This window comes from Hibiscus syriacus, unplaced genomic scaffold, assembly GCF_006381635.1.
Source record: "Hibiscus syriacus cultivar Baekdansim isolate YM2019G1 unplaced genomic scaffold, ASM638163v2 tig00110770_pilon, whole genome shotgun sequence".
NCBI classification, from domain to species: Eukaryota; Viridiplantae; Streptophyta; class Magnoliopsida; order Malvales; family Malvaceae; genus Hibiscus; species Hibiscus syriacus.
This window is the reverse complement of record NW_024062854.1, coordinates 120,238-142,384: the sequence shown is the minus strand read 5'-3', so window position 1 is coordinate 142,384 and position 22,147 is coordinate 120,238. Positions and strand designations below refer to the sequence as shown.

The window sequence follows — 22,147 nt, the reverse complement described above, 5'->3', positions numbered from 1 at the left end:
CTTCGGACAATTCTAAAAACTATTTGTAAACCCTTACACATCGTATAATAAGTTAGTATATAAAGTGGCGCTTAAAAATTATCTGTAATGTGATTAGTTTTGTGTATTGACTCACTCAATTTGTGTTGCAAGGTATGGAAAAGAAGTCCAATGAAAGCTTCAGACAAAATGCTCAAAAATGGAAGGACATAACAGTGCAGGTTCACCCTCTCATAGTTGAACAAGAGATAACAATGCTCTTTCTGAATACCTTAAAAGCTCCTTTCATAGGATATCTAATAAGGGATGCCTCCAAGAGCTTTATTGATCTAGTTATGTATGGAGAGACGATTGAAAAGGCTATCAAAGATGGCAAGATAGGGAGCACTAGAAACACCAAGTCTTAGAGTGTGATTTGAGAAAAGTCATCCATCAATCCAATTTTCGATGACATATGAAGAATTTCTTCCAACATTAGTTGAAAAAAGACCTTGTGACTCCAGTCCAATCTAAGCAAAAGAAAACTCCAATATACCGAAGGCTATGATGTTAATGTCGTATGTAACTACAACATAGAAAACTTAGGGCATACTACTGAAAATTATGGAGAATTGAAGTGTAAAGTTTAGAATTTGATTGATTTAGGCGTTTGGACATTCGACGATTGATGGGACAAATCCAAAAGAGATTGTTGTTCATCGTTCATAGAGATTTGTTACACTTGCATGGAAATACATTATGTTTTGCTTGAACTTATTTTTGTTCTTTCTTTCTCATTTACTCAAATATTTATAAATCGTTTAATGTTTAAACCCATTCAGTAAAATACTACCTTTAAAGATTATGATGAAGCAGATTTTGATCTTGAATTTCTTTGAATATCAAATATAATGAAATGATTTTGTAAAACAAGATTATAACTTTTTGACAAATGAAAAAGTAGAACCCTCGTAAAACAAGGACCCTTAACTATGACATGTTCACAACCTAGCGCAATGACATCAAAAGAAGCAATAATAGTTAATTCTAATCTAAATGTATGCATGAACATAACAGGCGCACAATACAACCTCAAACTTGAGATGTACATTGCCCTCGATGGATGCAATCAACAAAAACTAGAACATAAGTAAAACATGGAAAGAGAAACATATGAAAATATTATGTCAATAAAACATGGAAAGAGAAACATATGAAAATATTATGTCAGTGTGTTGACCATTAATCAATTAACGATTTCCTTCCAACAAGAGATATTTTGACTAAGACTTAAAATATTCCGAAAAGTAAGAATCAAAATTACCATTTGTATAACATTGAAGGATAGTTTTATCATTATGCCTAAATCTATTTATAACTGAAAGTTTTAGAACCCTGGGCGTTGACGGTTTATAAAATCTAGTGAAGTTGAAAGTAGCCAGCACGATACAGATAATGGTACTCCATAGAAAAATAACTAGTTCTCCTGCTCCAAGAAGTTAATAATTAGCACAAAATTTACATATAAAGGTTAAAGCATAGGAAAATGCATTGCTTGCCGCCACAAGTGGTTCTCTATACCTCAAAGCCAAGAAGAGATCTTAACATCAGAACCAAGAAATCCCCGGACATGATCCTCAAGCTTCGCAAAGTACAAAAATCATCAGACAACTCCATTGTACCATTCAAGACAAGAGTCTATCTGAGAAAGAAACTCGACCCTTACAGACCATATATATTATGCAGGCATGTCCAAGGCTATCTGCAGTTACTTTTACTCTCCTACGTTGGCTACAGGTGATGCACCAAAAGAAAATATCTCGTCACTTAAGCACCAATGAATGTAGTAGGGTGCATAAAAGGCACATTTGATTCAGTGTTTTTGATCACCTGCATGGAAATCAAAACACAATATATGATTCCACCGCCTAAACTCCAAAGGCTGACTGGACAGAAAGACTGTCAAAAACTGTCCCTAAGCATGTATACAATATAATACAACTATATATATATATATATATATATATATATACATGTCAATATAGCCATCCTTCAGCTGCAGGTTTTACAAGAACCAGACATTTGCACATATGATTAAATATCAAGTGCAGTGTTAGGTATGAATACAAATTAAATAGCATATTTATATCATAAAAAATATGAAGTTAACATCAAAACTTACTTTCATAATTGAGATCTACACAAAGATTCACAAGCTTTGCATTATTGTCAGCTAAGGTACAAAATGCATGCGGCACTCTAGATAGCGTGGAAGGATTAGTTCCACTCTGACTTGATTGTCCATTTGAGTAGTGAGTTCCTATCTGATGGCTCAGGCACACCTCCAAGCTAGAAGAAGTTTGTCCCGCTGTCTTCCTGCCTTTAAAAAATCTTCCCCTAACAGAAGAATAATCCAGAAAGAAATTTAATGGGTTAATACACAAATTGGTCAATGAAGCATTCCCCTTCCATGATTTTGTACCTAGAGAAAAATGTTCATGGTTAGGCACCTAAACTAGTATCTATCCAACAAGCAAAGTGAATAACATCATAAGTGCCAACATAGCTCAATCAAAAAAAGGTCACGTGCCAAAGCCAACACATCAGCATTTCCAGGCCAGCAAATTCTTCTTCATACTTTAAAATAATAAATTAATATTTACAATTTAAAAGCTAAATAAAAATCCCGAAAAGGAGAGAGAGAGACAGAGAGAGAGACAGGACCGGTGCACCATCACATCAGTCTGCTTCAAGTTGGGAAGATTGGCAGCAAGCTGAGAAGAAAAGAGCAAGAGGAGAGTGAAAATGATAGAGGGCAAGCCGGCAGCAACGACGGACTGATTGCTGGTCTACCTTGGGCTGGCCATTACCCCATCCCCTTCTCTCCCCTTCCCCTTTCTCTGTCTAATTCCTTTTTCCAGGTTTTTTCTGTTTTTAAATTTTTGAAAATTCAAAACAGAAAACAAAATTTTAATAAAAAATAATGTTTAGTTTTCTAATTCAAACAAACAAAATTAAAATTACAACAAATAGAGTTTAAATAAAAAAAATACAATGCTAACATAGTATTGCTAATGTATAAAAATGATCATGTGTCACATTTTTATATTGGTCAAAAACTAACATGTTATCAAAAGCTTATAGTCGATGATTAACATGAGTGACAAATAAATTTTGGACACTTAATCACAATTTTGTTTTTATTTAAATACCAAATGTGAAAAATGATATAGCTCTGCAGCTAATTTGTATATTAGTCCATATTTAAAACATAAAAAAGGAATTGCAGTAGCGTGACAGTGTTGTGGTAACTTGACATTAAATCTAACTTTAGTAAATGATATATTAGCTAAAGTATAGATACCTGTCTTTTCGCTTTTCAAGATACCGCTGCAATGATACTTTTCTGTTCATCAGTCCATCTATATCTTAAGACCAAGCAGCAGGTGTTTAGGAAATAACGAACCAATAATCATATATTATCAAGCAGTCAAAAATAACTTTTACTTCCCCAATCATCAATAAAGTGTAATGAATGCCCCAAGGCACTAACTGAGATATTTTCAAGCAACCATTTGGATATGCTTTTCAAGTTTATTTACTGACAATGACTAACATGATCGCTTTCTTTCATGTTGCATAAATAAAAGTGGGAACTAAACTCTAGAACTGCAGGACAGAGCTTCTTAAGTGTAACTAAAAGCTAAGGATCAGTCTCCATCTTTTTGGTAACAAACCTTAGTCATAGGAGTCCTACTCAGATTTTATCTATAACCAAGTATAGCTCAGCATATAGGTAAAGCTGATGGTAGATAAAACATAGTGTTTTATCTCCTAGGCAATTTCTCCACATTTGAGATAACTCATCATGAAACTGGATTGCTCGGCTAGACCCAAGCATATGGCTGCAAAATATAGCCACTGGAGTTCAAAACTCTCTTTCTATTCAACTAATTTATACTCCAAGAAATAAGAGTTATGATAGCATTTACACACTATAGAACACTATATAAGAACAATAAATGATGAAAAAAGGAAATGCCATACCAGAGTCACTACTGATATTTCCTTTTTCCATATACGGCTGCTGGTATTCTATCATCTTTTCTACAAAAGCAAATTGTAATCACAATCACTGATATTACTAAGTTACTAAATTCAGCAATAAGATTTAAAAAAAGGGGTGACCCTTGTAATGTTATTGGATTAACAACTCAGCATTCAAGTAAGTGCCACTGTCATGCCAATACTCTATTTTTTTCTTCTTCTTAGTATAAGATCCAAAATATTTACACACTGCACCTAGCTGTTTGTACAAGATCAACTTAAAGGAAGTTATACAACCTACAAAAAACATACCCACAGGAAATCACGAAAAGATGAAAGTTTCCTTCCATATGGATAACAAAGATACATGTTTCAAGTGCAAACAGATATGCTAATCTACTCCAAACATCAGAAACAAACAATGTCTTAGTTTTCATTTCTATAATCAGAAATGCTAATCTGCTACAGTCCAAGTATAGCATAAATTCTTAGGTAAATTATGTGTTTAGTACCTAAACTATCAGTTTTAGTCTGTTTAGGTACTATATTTTTTATTTTATTTTTCAAAATTATACCTAACATTTAGATTTTATTTCATTTTAGTATCCCGCTGTTAAAAACGGGCTGACATGACATAGTTCCGGTGAACGGACTATCAGAGCAGTGGACCACGAGATAATAACGAGTCGACCAATATAGTCTAGTTTCAGGCCCATTGGACGGGTGGACCATAAAGATCGAAGGATGAAGTAATCGAATAGTCAATTTGGTGAAGCATTTTCCGATAAAACGGAGGCCGAATCACATTTAGGGGGTCGAAAAGGTGCGGGCTGGAAAGTTTGGGCTTCATCGGCCAACGGATGCGACGACAGACGGTTGTAAACGCGGCAGCCGACGAGCCCGTCCATTAAGTTTTTAACGGCAGGGTACTAAAATCAATCAAAAACTAAACGTTAGGTATGATTTTGAAAAAAATGAAAGTTTAGGTACTAAAACAAACCAAAACTGATAGTTTAGGTACTAAACGCGTAGTTTACCTTAAATGTTTTTCAATACCATTATTTGCATCCTTGCAATAGCCAAATAAAGCAATTTATTTATGCATTTGAAGACACTAACCAGTTTGCATGGTATGAGAGTTTGAGCTCATGGTAGTAGAAGCAACGTCATTTTTGTCTCCGGCTGCTTGTAAATGACCGAGAAGGGACCTAAGGGCAGCATTTCCATTACGTAGATTGTCCCGAGTAAAATCAATAGGAGAATCTGCCAGATGCATGATTGCTCGTGCCTGCAAGCCCATATTTGGATGCATTGGAAGAAGGCCAACAAGCTATCATTGTTCTCCAGGTACATATCCACAAAAAGAGAGCTTCATTACCTTGGCAAGAGGTACTCCATACACATTGATCTTTCCACAATAAAAAATCGTCATTTGACCACCCAGCTCATTTGTTTCACAACGACTTCTGTCAAACAATTTTTAATACTTTTATTGAAAGCCTAAACTAAATAACACAGAGAAGAGCACACAACCATATATTACATTTTAAATCTAAATTGAATGTAATTAACACAGCCTATCCCCAAATACATACATATATATATATTGTAGAAGCAATTTATTAATGTTAGCCTTGACAATATTACCAGCGTTAAAGTAATATCCCCACGAATTACAAAATCATACTCTCGACATTTAATATTCCATAAGCTGATGCAATTTCCATAGATCAACGAAGGGAAAAATGATAGCACAGCAGGATTTTACATAAAGTTGGAACTACTCTAAACCGAATGAAAAAATTAGAGAGAGATAATAAATAGCATTCATTTTTTAAAATCCAATTATTTAATGGGTAAAATACACAAATGGTTCTTCGACTGTTGGATGCAACTTTGTTGAGTCCCCCAACTATTAAAAGTTACAAAATGGTCTCAGACCATAGGGAGCTACTTTGTTTAGTCTCTTAAGTATTAAAAGTTACAAAATGGTTACCGGATTATTCTTTATGTTCCAAACTTGTTTTTTTCCGTTAAAAATTGACAGAAGTCTAAGCTGGACGTAAACCTACTAACTAAGATATGATAAATTTAATCTCATAATCTCAAACGACTATCATATTTCAGTCAGCATCTTAATGTCCAACTTAGACGACCACTAATTTTTTAACGGAAAATGACAAGTTTGGAACATAATAAATAGTCAGGTGACCATTTTATAACTTTTAATAGTCAATCGGCTCAACAAAATAATTCTCTATAATCGTTGGATTATTTTATAACTTTTAATAGTCAAGGAATTCAATAAAACATATCCTATAATCGGGGAATCATCTGTGTACTTTACCCTTATTTAATTGCTTTCCTAAGTTAAAAATATAAAGAAATAAATAAATAGATTGTAAAATACAAGTCTATCAATACCAAAGGAAATGGATAAACCCCTCAATTCAGTGTACACTTAACGATGGGAAATAGAATGAAACCTAGGAGAAAGAGTCGTCTTATCCTTGTCACCACCCTCACAACACATCCCCACCACCGGAGCAGTTTTCAACGGATCATCTCCAAGGACGGTTTCTTTTACTGAATTACAAGAATTTGAAGCTACCTAAACATTGCATTCCAAAATCATTATATATTTATCCAAATAGCAATGCTAAGCAAACAGTACCCAGTAAAAGTATAAATAAATAAATAAAAGAGTGAACTCACATGCGCCACTACATTTTGCGGAGGTACCGGTGGAGGTGGTGGACAAACGAGGATTTTCCGGAGAGCACCAACGCTGGAATCTTCGTTTCTTTCCAACAATGCCTTGAGCGAAATTACTTGTTGGATTGCCTGTGATTCGCCTCCGCATTCCTGTCAATGTTTAGTTATTACATTTTATTCCTGTTCCTCCATGTTTCGCGGTATTCTGGATATACGGAGACCGAAAAAGGGAAAGAGCGGAAAATCAAAAAGACGGAAATGTCTTTGAGGAAGCACCTTTTACTTTGAGGAATTTGCGACAATCATCGCGAGTGAATTGGGGAATGTCTTCTTCGGTTAATTAACTGAGGGGTTTATCAAGTATCGAACTGAACGACGCCGTTGAAGTTGCCGTCGTCGTAACCCCAGCATCCATCTATCCGTCGCCGGAAAATCAACCCGTGGCAGCTGCTTCCGCCACAGAAGGAAATTTTACCGGAGAAAGCAGGGCTTGCAGCGAGCTTTGTTTTTATTAAGGAATATTTTGAGCTGCCAGGTAAACTATAAATGTTCTAATGATGTGAAAAAGTGTTTCGCTAGCGGAATGGCGGCGGCGGCGGCGCCCTCCGTAACTGCTATCCACTGCCAGGGAGAGTACTGGTGAATCGGTAAATCATATCAAAAACAGGCCGCTATTCCCGTTATAGCGTTTTGGTTCGGTTATAGTGCTTTAGTTTTCGAAACAAAATTCCAATCCCAAGCAAAAGACCCCATACCCAATCAACAATCCGAATCCAACAAATAAATGCTTCAATCAATAAAAAGAAAATGAAGACAAGTGGAGTACCAAACCTCAAGAGTGGAAACCCAGTTATTCATAAGGCATGAAACCGCCTTGGGTTACGGGTTGGATGAAGAAAGGAGGGATTGTTTGTATGTAAAGGCAACTGAAAAAGAAAATTGAAGTGGGAGAGTAGAGTAGGAATAGTGAACGGGAAGTTTATACTTGGGTGTTTGGTGTAAGGTATGTCATGTTTAATCGGTCAAGAATCTCATTTTCGGTAATATTTTATTATTAATAGTAGATTTTTTGGGTATATTATCGAGAATGTCATTATCTCTTTTCTTTTAGGTATTATAACATTATCTGCGTTTTGCACTAAAATGCCTTTAAATTTTTATTTTTTTTAAAAAAATATCATTCTTTTATCTTTGAATAATAAAAATTCTACGAATATTAAATTATAAATTTATCCTTAAATTATTTTAGATTTACAAAAAAAAAAAAATTTATAATTAAAATTTTATATGAAGTTCAGGTGTTAAAATTTTACCCTTTCATTAAACATTTTTTATATTTTTAAAAAATTATATAAATATTATGAATTTAATTTTTTAAAGAAAATATATAAATATTTTACAATTTGTAATATTATACAAATATATAATAAGGACAATTTGGTCAAATATACATTCCAATAATCTTTTATTCCTTTAATTAAATACGGTAATCTTACATTCCTGCTAAACCAATCAAACACAAAATACAACATTTTCATTAATCCTATTCCGTGATAATCTTTTATTCCTACTGGTAGTCTTACATTCCGTGAACCAAACGCATCCTTAGGGTACTTTTAATATACCGTTAAAGAAATATGTTATTGTAAATATTAATATTTTTTTAATATTTTTGATAAAATGTTACTTAAAATAATATATTTTATCAAAAATATTAATATTTGATACTACCTAAAATGTTTAATATTTTCGGTAAAGTATTATCTAAAACATTAATTTTTTTACTGAAAATATTAATATTGGACGTTACCTAAAATATTATTTTTTTCTACTGGAAATTAGGTAGCGAAATTAACATTTTTTGTATAAAAAATAATAATGATTTAGGTAATATTTTACTAAAAATATTAAAAAAATACTAATATTTCAAGTAAAGTATTTATTTAGTTGTATAATAAGATTGTCGTATAACAAAATTACCCAATAATAAACACAGTAAGAAATGTAGAGAATTGGGGACGCTGGATTTTTTTATTTTTTTTCTTTCTTTTTAGTATTTTTAACGTGTTTATTAACGTTTTAATTTAAATTAATATTAAATTTAATTTTCAACCATCTTTCTTTTCTAAAGTTAATTAGAGCTTGAATTTTTTAAACTAGATTGGTTTTTTTATTGATACTTGAAAATGTTGGATATCTATATTTCAATCGTTCACTAATAACAATAGCACTCCAATAAATAAATCAAACTCAATCTTATCTTTTTCTATTATTAGAATAAAAATTAATTTTTTTAAGAAAAAAATTCAAATTAGTGAGTAAATTTATGTCAATTTATTTATTTAAAGAGAGAATAGCAAAATGAAAATACATCAATAAAGAGATCATATACAATTAATGGGCATGAAGGTGAAGAAAACAATCCCAATAATTAATTACAAAAATTAAACTATGAGCAAATATTTAATCTATCTATGGAATACTAAGAAATAATTTTTTGTTGAAAAAATATATAAAATGGGTTAAAATTTCGGTAGGTTCTAGTTAAGCCTGACCTATCTCAATATTTGGTGTCCCACACGTCATGCGGGTACGTCCTCAACCCCGGTTGAGATTGACTAGCACCCTCTCTACCCGCGTTCAATAGAGAACCTTTTGGCTTTACATTCACCCATCAACAAAAATAATTTTCAAATCTCATACTATTTTCCTGTGGGATGAAATGTTTTAAGATACAATTTTTTTTTCTCAACATCATTTTGCATGTAGATGACTTTGAGAACCATTTTTCACTCTTTATCCAACCATTTTTAGCATATTATACATCGTTATAAAAATCTCATGGAGTAAAATATAAAAATATAATTTTATTATTCAAACCTTCATTTTTACCAATAGATAATATGCCTCAAAGTTGTAAAAAATTCATTATTTTCCAATAATCTCCCACATGAATAAAATTGATAGATCAACGAAATAAAATGACTTGACGTGGTAATAGAATGTACGTTCGACATTTGCATAAGATAGGTGGCATCAACCCTTGAATTTTCCCTTGTGAAAGTATATTTAGTTTACTAGATGACCAATAGACACAATGTATTTGAATTGTTCTACCGTTTGTGTAAGCGATGATATATCTCACATAAATACATTCATGGCTAGATTTTGGTTATAATGGTTATGTTCATAAGGTCGTGAACATATTTTGGTTCTGCAATAAATTTAGAGAACTATCCCGTAATAATTTTTTTGAAGTGGCTTCATTTCACTCTTACATAGGTGACTTATGTTTCTTCACTCATTGAATCACACAATGGTCATTAAAAGCAACATTTTCCAAAATTTAATCATTATTTTCGTCATCAAAATAAACTTGGGATAAGAACACCCACAATGACCTCATAAAATATACGCAAGTTGGTTGTCACTTTGAATTTAAATCTTGGGATCTCCAGTCAACTAGGTTGGAATTTTCTTCACATAATGTCTTAAATATTCTTGAGATTCATTCTCATTTCTTTCAATGTTTTATCAACCTGATCTCGGTTCAACCTTTTTGGTTACCAAATTCATAATGTTATTTGATGACTTTACAAAATCAATATAGATAACTCTAGTTGAGATCAGTTGTCTAACAATATTGTGTCCACGATGCACGTTGACTTATCATATATAGATAACTCTAGTTGAGATCAGTTGTCTAACAATACTGTGTCCACGATGCATGTGTCTTGACTTACCATTGTACATTATGTTATGTACTATACAAATTATTGTTTGGTTATCACAACATAAACATATCGTGGGTATATGTTTTGGTCATTCGGTAATATCCTCCAAGAAATTTTGTAGCCATTCAACTTCTTCACTAGATTTTTCTAGAGCTACAAACTTATAGTTCAATGTGGATCTAGTTATAATCATTTGCCTTGAGGATTTCTATGACACGACTCTTTCTCCAATGTGAAAACATATCCAATTGTGACTTTAATATCTTCAGTATCAAATATCCAACTAGCATTAAATAATCTTTTTAACAAAACAAGATTTCTAGATAATGTAGTAATAATCTCGAGTATATATGAGATATCTCAATACCCTAATAATCACTTTCTAGTGGTCCTCTCATGGTTTGCTTGTGCATATGTTTAAACTGCTTATAATGATAGTAATATTTGGTCTAGCACAACTCATAAGGTACATAAGACTGCGTATGATTCTTGCATGTTCCACTTGGTTTAACACCCTATACTCGGCCACGTATGATGACTCGAATATTCTGAGTGCACATTAGATTCCAAAGTGAATCAGAAAAATAAACCTTAATCATGCATATTAAGCGGGAATAATTTAAATGACTCATATTTACCATTTGTAAGTCATTATGTGTGCTTGATTAGTTTGTAAGAGTTAGTAGAGCATGTAAGTACATCCATGGTAGATTGTGACATTTGATGTTATATAGCATGAAAAATGACTCTTTATGACTCCTATCAACTCACGTAATACTTAAATAACATTTAAGGATCTTATAGAGGCAAATAACGAAAATTAAGTGTCCTTTTAAAGTAAAAAAGAGTAATTATGGGCTCAAGTATCAATACTAAATGAATAGTAATGATATTGTTCTCCAGATAGTCAAAACAAGTGGTTTTTGGCTTAATAGTAACAGTACCCTACTCATAGGGTATCAATATTATTCATCGGGTATTGATACCCAAGGGTGAGGTATCAGTACCAATGTTAAGATACAATTACAATAGATAGTTTTGGTATCAATACCCTAAGTAAGGGTATTGATACTGATTATAATTTCTCAAACACCGAACCTAGTTTCGATATCGATACTCGGGATGGCATCAGTACCCTAATAGAGAAGTATGATACTCCAAATAAGAGTATCGATACTACATGGGTTCCTTAGATTCTAGAATACAATTTTGGTATTGGTATCAAGGGTGGGTATCGATACTGAAGGGTTAGTATTGATACTAAAGGGCTTAATATCGACACCATCGTCCTGACTTGGGCAAGAAACCTAACTTTGTTATAAGGGTTTGGAAGAGGGTCTAGATTCACCACAATTTCTTAAATGAACTTACAAGTTGGAACATCTAATGAATATATTGAAAAGCTAAGTATAATATGAAATAAGATTTCATAAAACTAGTCATTGGATGGCGCTTGGGAAATATCAATGATACTCGAGTTACTCTAGCAGTACGATGATCGTATAGAATGAATAAAATATTAGGATATATCTCAGCTAGTGCCAAGGCACTTCAATTGCTAATTGGGTATCCCGAGATGAAGCAAACCCTCCGACCATACTATGATGCCTACCTTAGCATGTGTGTTAGTATATTTGTATGCTCGTGTCCTTGTTTGCATGACCATATGATAAACGCACGTAGTATATACAATTATTAATGTGGTACTCAGCTTGTAAGCTCGGTGTTCTGAATTTTTTTTCGTGCGCAAGTTCTTATGAGGATGGTCGAGGAGCTTATCGCACAACTTGCATTCCAGATCATTCGAGCAGTAAGAGTACGGTTAACGTATTCAATGTTCCCATATAATATTCTAGTCTGGATTGGATCGAATTAGGGTGTTCCACAATTTAAAAGAATTATGCTCCAAGATCACTTAATGATAAATAGTTACGATATTACATATCGCGTTGCACATTGATCCGTTCTCACATGGCTCAATGACTAACAATACCAAGTAGCCCAATGCACCATACAATGTTTTTTTTACAACACTATTAAAAAGTAATACCAAACACTAAATTTCAGATTTAGTCTTCTAATTGACCTCAAAATAAATCCTGAGAAATAAAATTTAATAACTACAATATATATGTATTTGACTCATATTTTATATATTATAATCATTTCTATAAATATAAATATAGGGAGTAAAATATAAACTAAAAACATTAGATGTACATTGATTCTTGTAATGGTAAAAAGAAGTATCCACACGTATGAACTGTGTAAAAGTAAAAAATTGAAATAGCATGAGCATCACAGTTCACAACATTGTAGACCCCAGTACCACCTATTTGGCCAAACAATAAAACAAAAATATATATCCTCTCTCTCCTAGTCTTTTATGTGCATTCGTGTCTTTGACTTGGACTCTCTCCGGCTAAAATAAAGTGAATAAAACAACGAAAAAGAAAAAACCTTCAATAATTAATACCAAGCTCCTCCCTTCCCTTACTCAAGCAAACCACTATAATCTTCATCCTTTTCAGTATCTACTCTTTGAGTTGCGTTTAATAACTCCCTTCAGCCTGCTCCGCCTCGGCATGGGCGTACTCCGCCACTACACTGCCGCTGCCTTCGCCTTTCTCTTATTTGTTTCTGCTTCACTCATCACGATTTCTCAACTCGGTAAGAACTTTAATAAAAATGCATATCTAGAAGTATGATAAAAACACTGACTCGGTCTTAACTCAGTGCGGTTTATGTCTATTTTTTGCAGGCAGCGGGTTCCAGGAGAGAGTGGGAAGTGAGAAGAGAAGTGGGTCAGGTGTGTTGGACCGGTTCTTTGCTCAGAAGCGACTCAGTGGACCTGGTTCTTCACCACCTTCCTGCAGATCCAAGTGTGGAAGCTGCTCACCTTGTAAACCGGTTCACGTTCCGATTCAACCGGGGTTTAGTATACCACTTGAGTACTACCCTGAAGCTTGGCGTTGCAAGTGTGGCAACAAGCTTTTCATGCCCTAAAAGAAAAAACAAGAACAAAGCCCACAGTACAATAAAATTCTAAGATCTCCTCTGTCAAAAAAAAACAATTGTTTTAGCACTTATAATATATTTTACTATTATGGTAACTTACATTGTTGGTTCTTTTCTGTGTTTTTATAATGATTTGCATTTCCTGTGAGAGGCAGGAAAGCTTTGGGAATGTAAGTTGTTTTTAGGTGAGATTACCGAGAGGGATTTCTTTTCTCTTTAGTTCATCTTTCTCTTCTGCTTATAATTTTTTTCCTTCTGCCTCTTTCACTTGCATTGAAGCAAGTTTGTAATTAAGATCATGTTTTAAAGAAAAACCAGAAGCTCTTTTAATGTAAACTTGTATTGTATTTCTAGTTTCTATAATAACTTATTAGTATTTAGTTTTAACTTGGAACTCATATTTTGACACTGAATATGAGAACTGTTGCAAGTTTCAACTGTTGGTACTTTTTTTTAGCTATTGTCCTGACTTATGATTACTGCACGTATGTAACCCCGGTTGAACTGCTTTTTAATTAGCCCCGTTTTGTTGTTTTTACCGTTTCTTAATGTAACCAAAAAAAGGGAAAGAAAAAAACTCTGTAGAAATAAAAGTTATAGTTTTTTGTAACTTTTCTATTATCATATTCCCATCGTAGAGATAATAATTTTAAAGAAGAATTTAAAAAATGCAGTATTTTGATGTGGTAATTCTTCCTTTGATAGATGCATGAATATGAATATAAGTAATGATAAAGAAAGAGATTTAAACTGTTCTTGTGGTTGCATTTTCGATCATGTTGTTTTTATTGTGATTCGATAATAACGGGTGTTATTATAAGTATCACGGTTGTACAATAATAATTTCGGACGATATCTTTACTGTTATATAATAACCGTTATTCTGATAAGCCACTATTTAAATCCCTCAGTATAAGATTCCCTCCATGTGAATTATTATCAAGAACTCAGCAATATCTCATGTTCTTTTCTAAACATGACTAGTAAAATTTTATGTGTAGCTTGAATTTTTTAAAATCTTAAGAATTGATGAATTTATAAAATTTTAGAAAGACAAATATTTTTTAATTAAAAATACATTAAAATAATTTTAAATATATAATAATTTAAATTTTTAGTAACTACTACCTCAACCTTCTTTTTCAATCCATCCCTGACTAGAAGAAGAAGAAGAAAAAGAGGGTATTGCCGTACAGCTGGTGAGAGGGGTGCGTTTCAAGATTTTGTTTTGTGGTGATCTACAAGACACGGTATTTTGCCAACACTAGATAACGCCATCGTTAGTGTTTTATTCAAACTTGTTATAAATAGTAACAATTACCTGTTTGGTCATGTTCAATTTACTCCACCAATATTCAACTAAATAAATTAATACTTTTTGGTTTAGATATTGGTGGGAACATGTACATTCATAATAACTTTATTAAGAAATTTTCAAAATACTGATCATGTAAAATTGTAATTACAACTTCCAACTTATGTAATTCGTCGGATTTTAAAAGTACATATTAATGTTTAGGGTAAACTACACATTTAGTACTTAAACTATTACTATTATTCTATTTAATATTTAAGCTTTATTTTCTTTTATAACCATAGCTAACGTTTAAATTATGTTTCAATTTGGTACTCCGTCGTTAAAAGATTAACAAAATTGATGATGTGGTTTTTTTTATATTTTTTTCAAATCATCGTTAAATTTTTAACGGCTCAATACAAAAATGAAACATAAACTAAACGTCATGAATGATTTTGAAACAAAAAAACTCTAAGTACCAAAGCATAACAAAAATAATAGCTTAAGTACTAAACATATATATGATTTTTTTTTGTTATAACGCATGTATTGAATTTTCTTATTTGCATCAATAAGGGAGAAACAAATGCAAATGATTTAGGTAAATTACATATTTAGTCATTCAACTATTTTTTCAGTTTTGTTTTTATCATCTAACATTTTTCTAAAAAGCATATCTAAATTTACGTTTTTGTTTTATTTGAATCACTCTCTATTAAAAAGGTAACGGTAATGTTGATGTATTATCATAAGGTAATATCACGTTATCATTAAAAAAAATATCATGTTAATAATTTTGTTTATTTTTAATGATAAGTGACTAAAATAAAATAAAAACGTTACTTTATGCATTATTTAAAAAAATAATTTAATAATTAAAAGGAAACTGCAAGAATAATTATATAACTAAATAATAATTTAGCCTATGATTTAATAGGACAATGATTAAATTACATTAGGGAAATGGTTAAAGAGATGCATTATTTTTCTATTTTGAGTATAAATAGGGAATAGGTAGAGAGAGGAATGACGGGGACATGTTGTTTGTTTGCCATCCCTAATTTCTCATCTGAGAAGATGGTTGCTTGTTTGTTTGTTTCCTATGCCTTTTTCTTCTGATTAATTAATGCCATACACACTTTTTTCTCTCTTTCCTTTCTCTTTCGCTATTTATGATACTACAGATTATTTTATTTCACACAAAACTTAAAATTTCCAATATTTTTATTTAGATAAAATATATTAATAGTCTCTCAATTATAGGACGTTATTTTATTGAATATTATGATTATTAAAAAGTTATAAAATAATCTCTAACTATAAAATACTATTTTATCGAGTCCTTTAACTATTAAAAGTTATGAAATGATCACCTACTATTTCTATATTACAAAATCATCCTTTTTTTGTTAATCTAAGCTGAATGTTAATTTACTGACTGATATATGATAAAATTTGATCTCATAACCGTTTGAGTTTTATAATCTTTCGAGATTTTGGGATCAGATTTTATCATATTCAGTCAACAAGTTGACGTTAAGCTCAGACGATTATTTATTTTTAACAAAAAAATGACGAGTTTAAAACATATGAATAGTCATATGATCATTTTATAACTTTAATAGTTGGGGACTAGAAAAAGTAGTGTTTAATAATTTTAAAACTATTTTATAACTTTTAATAGTCAATGTACTCAGTAAATAAATACCTTATAGTCACAAAAACTTTATCATTTTATTCAATTCAATTAGTTAGATTATAAAATTATTTTATTTGATTAACTCTTTTTACGATAAAATTAATTAAAATTAAAATTAACATTTTGCATTAATTAATTTTTTTTTCAGTAAAATTGTTTATTATTATATCACGAGCTTTGATGACTTTATTTGAAAGAAAAAAAATTATAGACATTCGATAAATTATAAAAATGTTCATTTAATTTAAGGGTAAACTACATCATTTTTTGCTAAACTTTACTTATCTTTTATTTCACTCATTGTACTTTCAAATTTTTTAAATTACTCACTGAACTTTTGAATTATTTCTGTTTTCGTCACTATAACTTGTTTTATTAATATTATTCTAAGATGTGACATTTTTATTATTATTAAAATATAAAAATAATTTAAAATAAATAATAAAATAATATTTTCACTTCTCACTATCTACAACATCACATCTTCTCGTCACCGTTGACAATAGTCGGCCTTTGAAATCGATAACAGATAATCGTTTGATCTTGAATTGTATCGAGAGACTAACTTTGAAACGCTGAGTTTGAATCTGATGATTGTTTCATCGGAAAATATCTTAAAACTCGTGAATCTCAACCGAAAAACATTTCAGTTTCGTCATTTTTAATTTCTATTTGTGGATTTCGATGCATGTTTGGACAAAATAGATGTCAGATTCAAACTCAAGATCGAGACGAAACGATCCATGAAATTTAAAATCGACCATATAAGGCGGTTGACCACCAAAATAGAACATGTTGTGGTTTGGGTTGATTTTAAACTTCTCTATTTGCAGGGGTTGTCCTGAGGAACAAGACAGCCATCGTCACCGTCGTTACTAGTGCCGTTACCCCCACCGCCGTGGGTGTTGCCGTTAGAAGATTGTTGTTGTTCAATTTGTCATTTGGGTCGTTGATATGGGCTGATGGGTGTTGAACTGATGGGGTTTGACTTGAGTGCTGGTTGGTTCACTGTACCGACGAACCGATCGGTTCTCTTGTTTGGGTCACTATTTTGGGGTTCGGTTCAAGCTTGTATTTCTTTTTCCTCCTCGTTCCCCATTTTAAAACCAAGCTACCCTTGAGAATATCTCGGGATTGTGGTTCCTAATTTTTCAAATATAATAATAATAGCTGTAATAATAATTAATCACATCAAACATCTGGTTTATATTTTTTATTTTTTAGATAATTTGAAATATATACGAATCAGTTAAAATTTAATTTCAAATAATCCAACCTTTAATTTTTTTAGGCAAATCCAGATATCTCAAGCAGCCAGCCCGCACCTAGCCTGAAATGCTCGGCCTTGAGCCTAATATCTCCCCAAATTTCACCACACCCGACTTGCCCTTTATCATCATTCCCATTCCCATTCCCATTCCCATTCTCAAGGTAAAAACACCGGCAACAATCACTAATGTTGCTCAGTCTTTCCATAATAACCTAAATCAATTCCTTTTCGTTGCTTCGAGGTAAACTCGCTAAAAACAATAATAGTCATTCGCTTACTCTTTCATTGTGGGATCTTGATCAATTGTACAAGTCTAAATGGGAATTAGCGCTCAACCTTCACCTGCTAATATATCAGACGTCTCGCCACAAAATCAGTCACAATATGCTTCAGGCTAGACCACCAATACCTCTCTTGTTGCCTCAATTCCTTATCATCAGACATACAAAGTCTTCGATGTAAGTATAGAATCCTATCCTAATTAAACTCAAAATATATAGTGATGACATACTCAATAGCTTGACCCTGAGCATCAAGGCCACATTCAAAGGTTGTTTCACCTTGATCTCGCTAACCAAGGTGGGTTTCACTTGTAGTTCAACCAGAAGACTACCTTCATAAACCAGACTCAGATAAGCAATTCTCTCTCTTAGATCATACATCAATTTCATATTCAGTGGATGAACCACAACATTAACCTCACATAGAAGGTGTTGAATCACACACTCCAAGTCTTTTAACAACTCAATTCTTCTCCTATGTATTAACTCTTTCTGAGAGTGTAGATACTTGAAGCTCTTAAGATCTGTATAGATATAACACTTCTTACTGTACAAGTAGTACCTCCAAACTTTTAGTGCAAAGACTATGCTTCCGGTTCTTGATCATAGGTAGGATAATTACATTCATTAGGTTTCAATTATCTTGGTGTGTAAACCACCACCTTACCATCTTGCCTTGGAACACAACCTATATCAATATGTTATTTTTAAAAATTATAAAATAAATTCTCAAAAGTACCAGAACGTGACACGTATCACTTAACGGCCGTTACGTCCAGACACCTAAAAATGCTCCGATGAAAACGTTAAACATCTATTTTTAATAAAAATTTCTTTAGACACTTGAAACTTTTTTTAGGTAAAGTTTAAGCACTTATTTTTGTACTGAGCCTTTATTTTATACAAAAGTTACTACATACGTATGTTTGAATTTGAACTTTTAAATTAAACAGATTACATTTGTCTAAAATAAAAATTACCTAAAATTGTCTGAACTCAACCAAAACTCTGCACTCTAGCGGTCTAACCAAATTTTCCGAATAAAAAATCTAAATGGAATATGACATAGAATGATCTAAATTCCATAAAATCCAATTCAAACACAAAATGATTCAATGAAACTCCGTTGAAAATATTATAAATCATAATGGGAAACATAAAATACCTCTTGAGTCGACCTTCATAAAGATAGCATGGAATTCTAGAATTTTGTGTCAAAGGCAATAATTTCCACTAAACTCAAATCAAGTTAAACATTTATAAGAGCAAGTTATCCACACCATGAATTTCTATTGACATAAATCAGTAAAACAGAGGCCCTACAATTTATTGCAGATCAGTTCCCTCATGGTTTGCAAGAGGAAGACATCCAAATAACTCACATATCTAAAAGCAAAGAAGAAAAACGTCTCTACAAAGGTTGGGGGTAATGAAAAACTTTCCATACATGTCAGCTTCTTTGTTTTGTCCCATCATTATTTGGCATCTATCAGCGTATTTCGATCCCAGTGGTAAGCAAAGATGTGCTATTAGTTCCTATCTGCAAGAGGCTGCACCGACAAAGAAATCAACCAAATTATCAATAATTTGAACGAAATCTCCTGATATATCATTTTTGATGGTTTTGTTTTGGTTTATTCAATACTTACATTATATGCAACAAGGGATCTGCAGTAGTTGATGTTTGTGAGTACCGTACTGGTGGATCCGCACTCACTGTCTTTAAGAGAGACAGCTGATCTATCAAGTTTGATTGACCAAGGGTATTGGTAATTTTGAGCGGTAGCTCCAACATGTGAAGACGACCGCTGCATCCTTACGGCCCTCGGGACATGATTCCGGCCTTCAACCGATGCCCTTGGCCTACTTGGTTGCCTTTCGAAAGATTCTGGCCTTGATTTGGGTGCACTCTGTGATCTGGCTTTGGCTCTTGAAGATTCAGTGTTAGCCATGTAATTGGGGAACAAGGGGCAGTCGTAGGACATGGATTCTGCATATTCAGGCCTTGGGAATGCTAATGGTGGTTTTGAGACATCTGAATAGTATTGGGGGCTGCTTTGTGCTGTGGTGAAGGAATAGTCCTCAAAATGACCGCTGCATGCTCTAGGACTCATGTCTGTCAAAGCCGAAGCCGCTGGAGACAACTGATAATTTTCTTGCTTGGAGAATGCGCGACTCGAGGGATAATGACTCGAGAATCTATGTTCGACGACTCGTTTTTCCTGCGGGGTGTGTGAATAGCTATTTCGGCTGTTCAAACTTCCCTTTGAATCACCAAGGTCCATCTCAACTATCTTAATGTCATCTTCCATTTCTCTATCCATCCTACATGAACCAAAATCACATACCAAATTAAATGTATAAGAATCAGAACGATCTAAATCGAAATTTTCGCAATGCTTCTAACTAAAACTTACATGATACGCATGCCTGATCCGATGATCTTGTGTTGATCTTCTGTGGGGTGATTGTCGCTGGCTCGTGGGCTTGGATTCTTCGACCATCCGAATCTTCTGAGCTCGAACTCTGGCTTGTGCTGTAATCAATGCCTGCATGCACCGCAGAGTAGCAGTCGCCTGTTTTCTCACCAGGTGACCTCTAACCAGTGCCTGTAACTTTACTAGTCCTTTCAATGCATTCAAAGCTTTTCTAGCCTGTTACAACGGCAATGGAACCGAATTCCAGGTTCATATCACATTAAGATGTGTCAAATATCTACATTGTTAGGTACCAAATTATACTTTGGACTATTAAGAAGTTTCGTACCAAATGTGAGCGGAAGACGGATTGAATTTTTATGGCAGCAGCCTCTTTAATGGCACTGGATTTCTCATTCGTAGCAGCAGCAGAAGCGGTTAACCGGACCACGGTTGCAGCAGCACGTGCAGCTGCCATAGCAGCATCAGCAGCTGCCGCCGTGGCCATTGCGACAGCCATGGCATGCTTTTTTTGTTCATCCTCGTGCGACATCCAGTGAAGGTGGTGGAGTAGTGGGAACTTGTTCAGTAGAATTCATATCCTTCGTAGGTGTTGATGTAGCTGACGATCTCCGAAAACTCCATCTCCTCCTCTCTTTAGAACAAGTTGGTGGGATCGAAATTGGAGTATTCGGATTCACCGAAGAATTCTGATTAGTTGTGTATTTCCCTTTCTCTTTCTCTTTCTTTCCCATCAAGAAGCTTTTAAGCCATTTCCCTGTCTTCCCCATTTCCTTCACAATCTCTCCAGTCCAATTTCTACCATTTCATCAGACAAGAAGATAGCAACAGGTGATATATAGATCTCCTTGGCCATAAACTAACTAGCTTTCACCAACTGATGTGCTTCCATAAAATTATTAAGTTCATCCATTTACTTTTATTTTACGAAAATTATGAAACTTTAATTATCTTAATATATCATAATTTAAAGATATTGTTTTAAGAAAATTTAAAAGTTAATCCAATTAAATAATACAGTCGAACCTTATCTTTAAATCGTGAACCTAAAATTTAACATATTAATAATTTAAATATGACATTAATAAAAATTGGCCATTTAAATTAATGTATTTGCCAATAATTACGGTAATTTTTTAATAGGTAGTATCTGTTTATATTTTTTTATTTATTGACAATGCACACACATTTTGCAGACACCGTTACTCGAACTCAAAACTTCTAAAGAGGTCAACATTTTTTTTACCACTAAAGTCATTTAATGCCATGAGTTTATGATCTCGGTATTTTCTTAATTTTTACAAAATACGATTTGCGAAATTAAAATGAAGGATTAATTTTAAAGAGACCTCATTTAAACTTAATTACTTTTTTGTCATTATTGACAGAATAATGTTACTGCTGCATTATTCCTTGTGTGTCCGTGAAGGATTCATTTTAAAGAGACCTCATTAAAACTTATCTTAATTACTTTTTTGTCATTATTGACAGAATAATGTTACTGCTGCATTATTCCTTGTGTGTCCATGTTCAGAGGATGATTCTGCAATGCTGATTAGGTAAGCTCAGAATAATAGATATGGAAGGAAGGAAGAAGCTGCGTCGTCAAGCCACTTGCCACCATCCTGGAAGATTATTGACCAAGAATCCTTACCTTATTTAAATTTCTTCAGCTTCCCAGTTTGTCCTC

The 22,147-nt window shown here is 33.0% G+C and overlaps 1 protein-coding gene and 2 pseudogenes across 1 annotated transcript; 1 reads left to right on the top strand and 2 right to left on the bottom strand.

The window, feature by feature from the left end:
* Window positions 1-1,485: 1,485 nt before the first annotated feature.
* On the bottom strand, window positions 1,486-7,656 carry LOC120139698 (annotated as a pseudogene).
* Window positions 7,657-12,891: 5,235 nt separating this feature from the next.
* Window positions 12,892-13,709, top strand: LOC120139739 (EPIDERMAL PATTERNING FACTOR-like protein 5). Its single transcript, XM_039154881.1, has 2 exons — window positions 12,892-13,124; window positions 13,216-13,709. Exons 1-2 carry the CDS (start codon window positions 13,040-13,042, stop codon window positions 13,458-13,460), a joined length of 330 nt encoding a protein of 109 aa, XP_039010812.1. The 5' UTR covers window positions 12,892-13,039; the 3' UTR covers window positions 13,461-13,709.
* A 5,546-nt stretch (window positions 13,710-19,255) lies between these two features.
* Window positions 19,256-21,346, bottom strand: LOC120139737 (annotated as a pseudogene).
* Between the last annotated feature and the right edge of the window lie 801 nt (window positions 21,347-22,147).

Excerpts from the sequence above, each read along its gene's own strand:
- LOC120139739 (XM_039154881.1), top strand. The coding sequence starts at position 13,040 with ATGGGCGTACTCCGCCACTACACTGCCGCTGCCTTCGCCTTTCTCTTA. Across the intron at positions 13,125-13,215 it reads CATCACGATTTCTCAACTCG|GCAGCGGGTTCCAGGAGAGA; the intron begins GTAAGAACTTTA and ends TATTTTTTGCAG.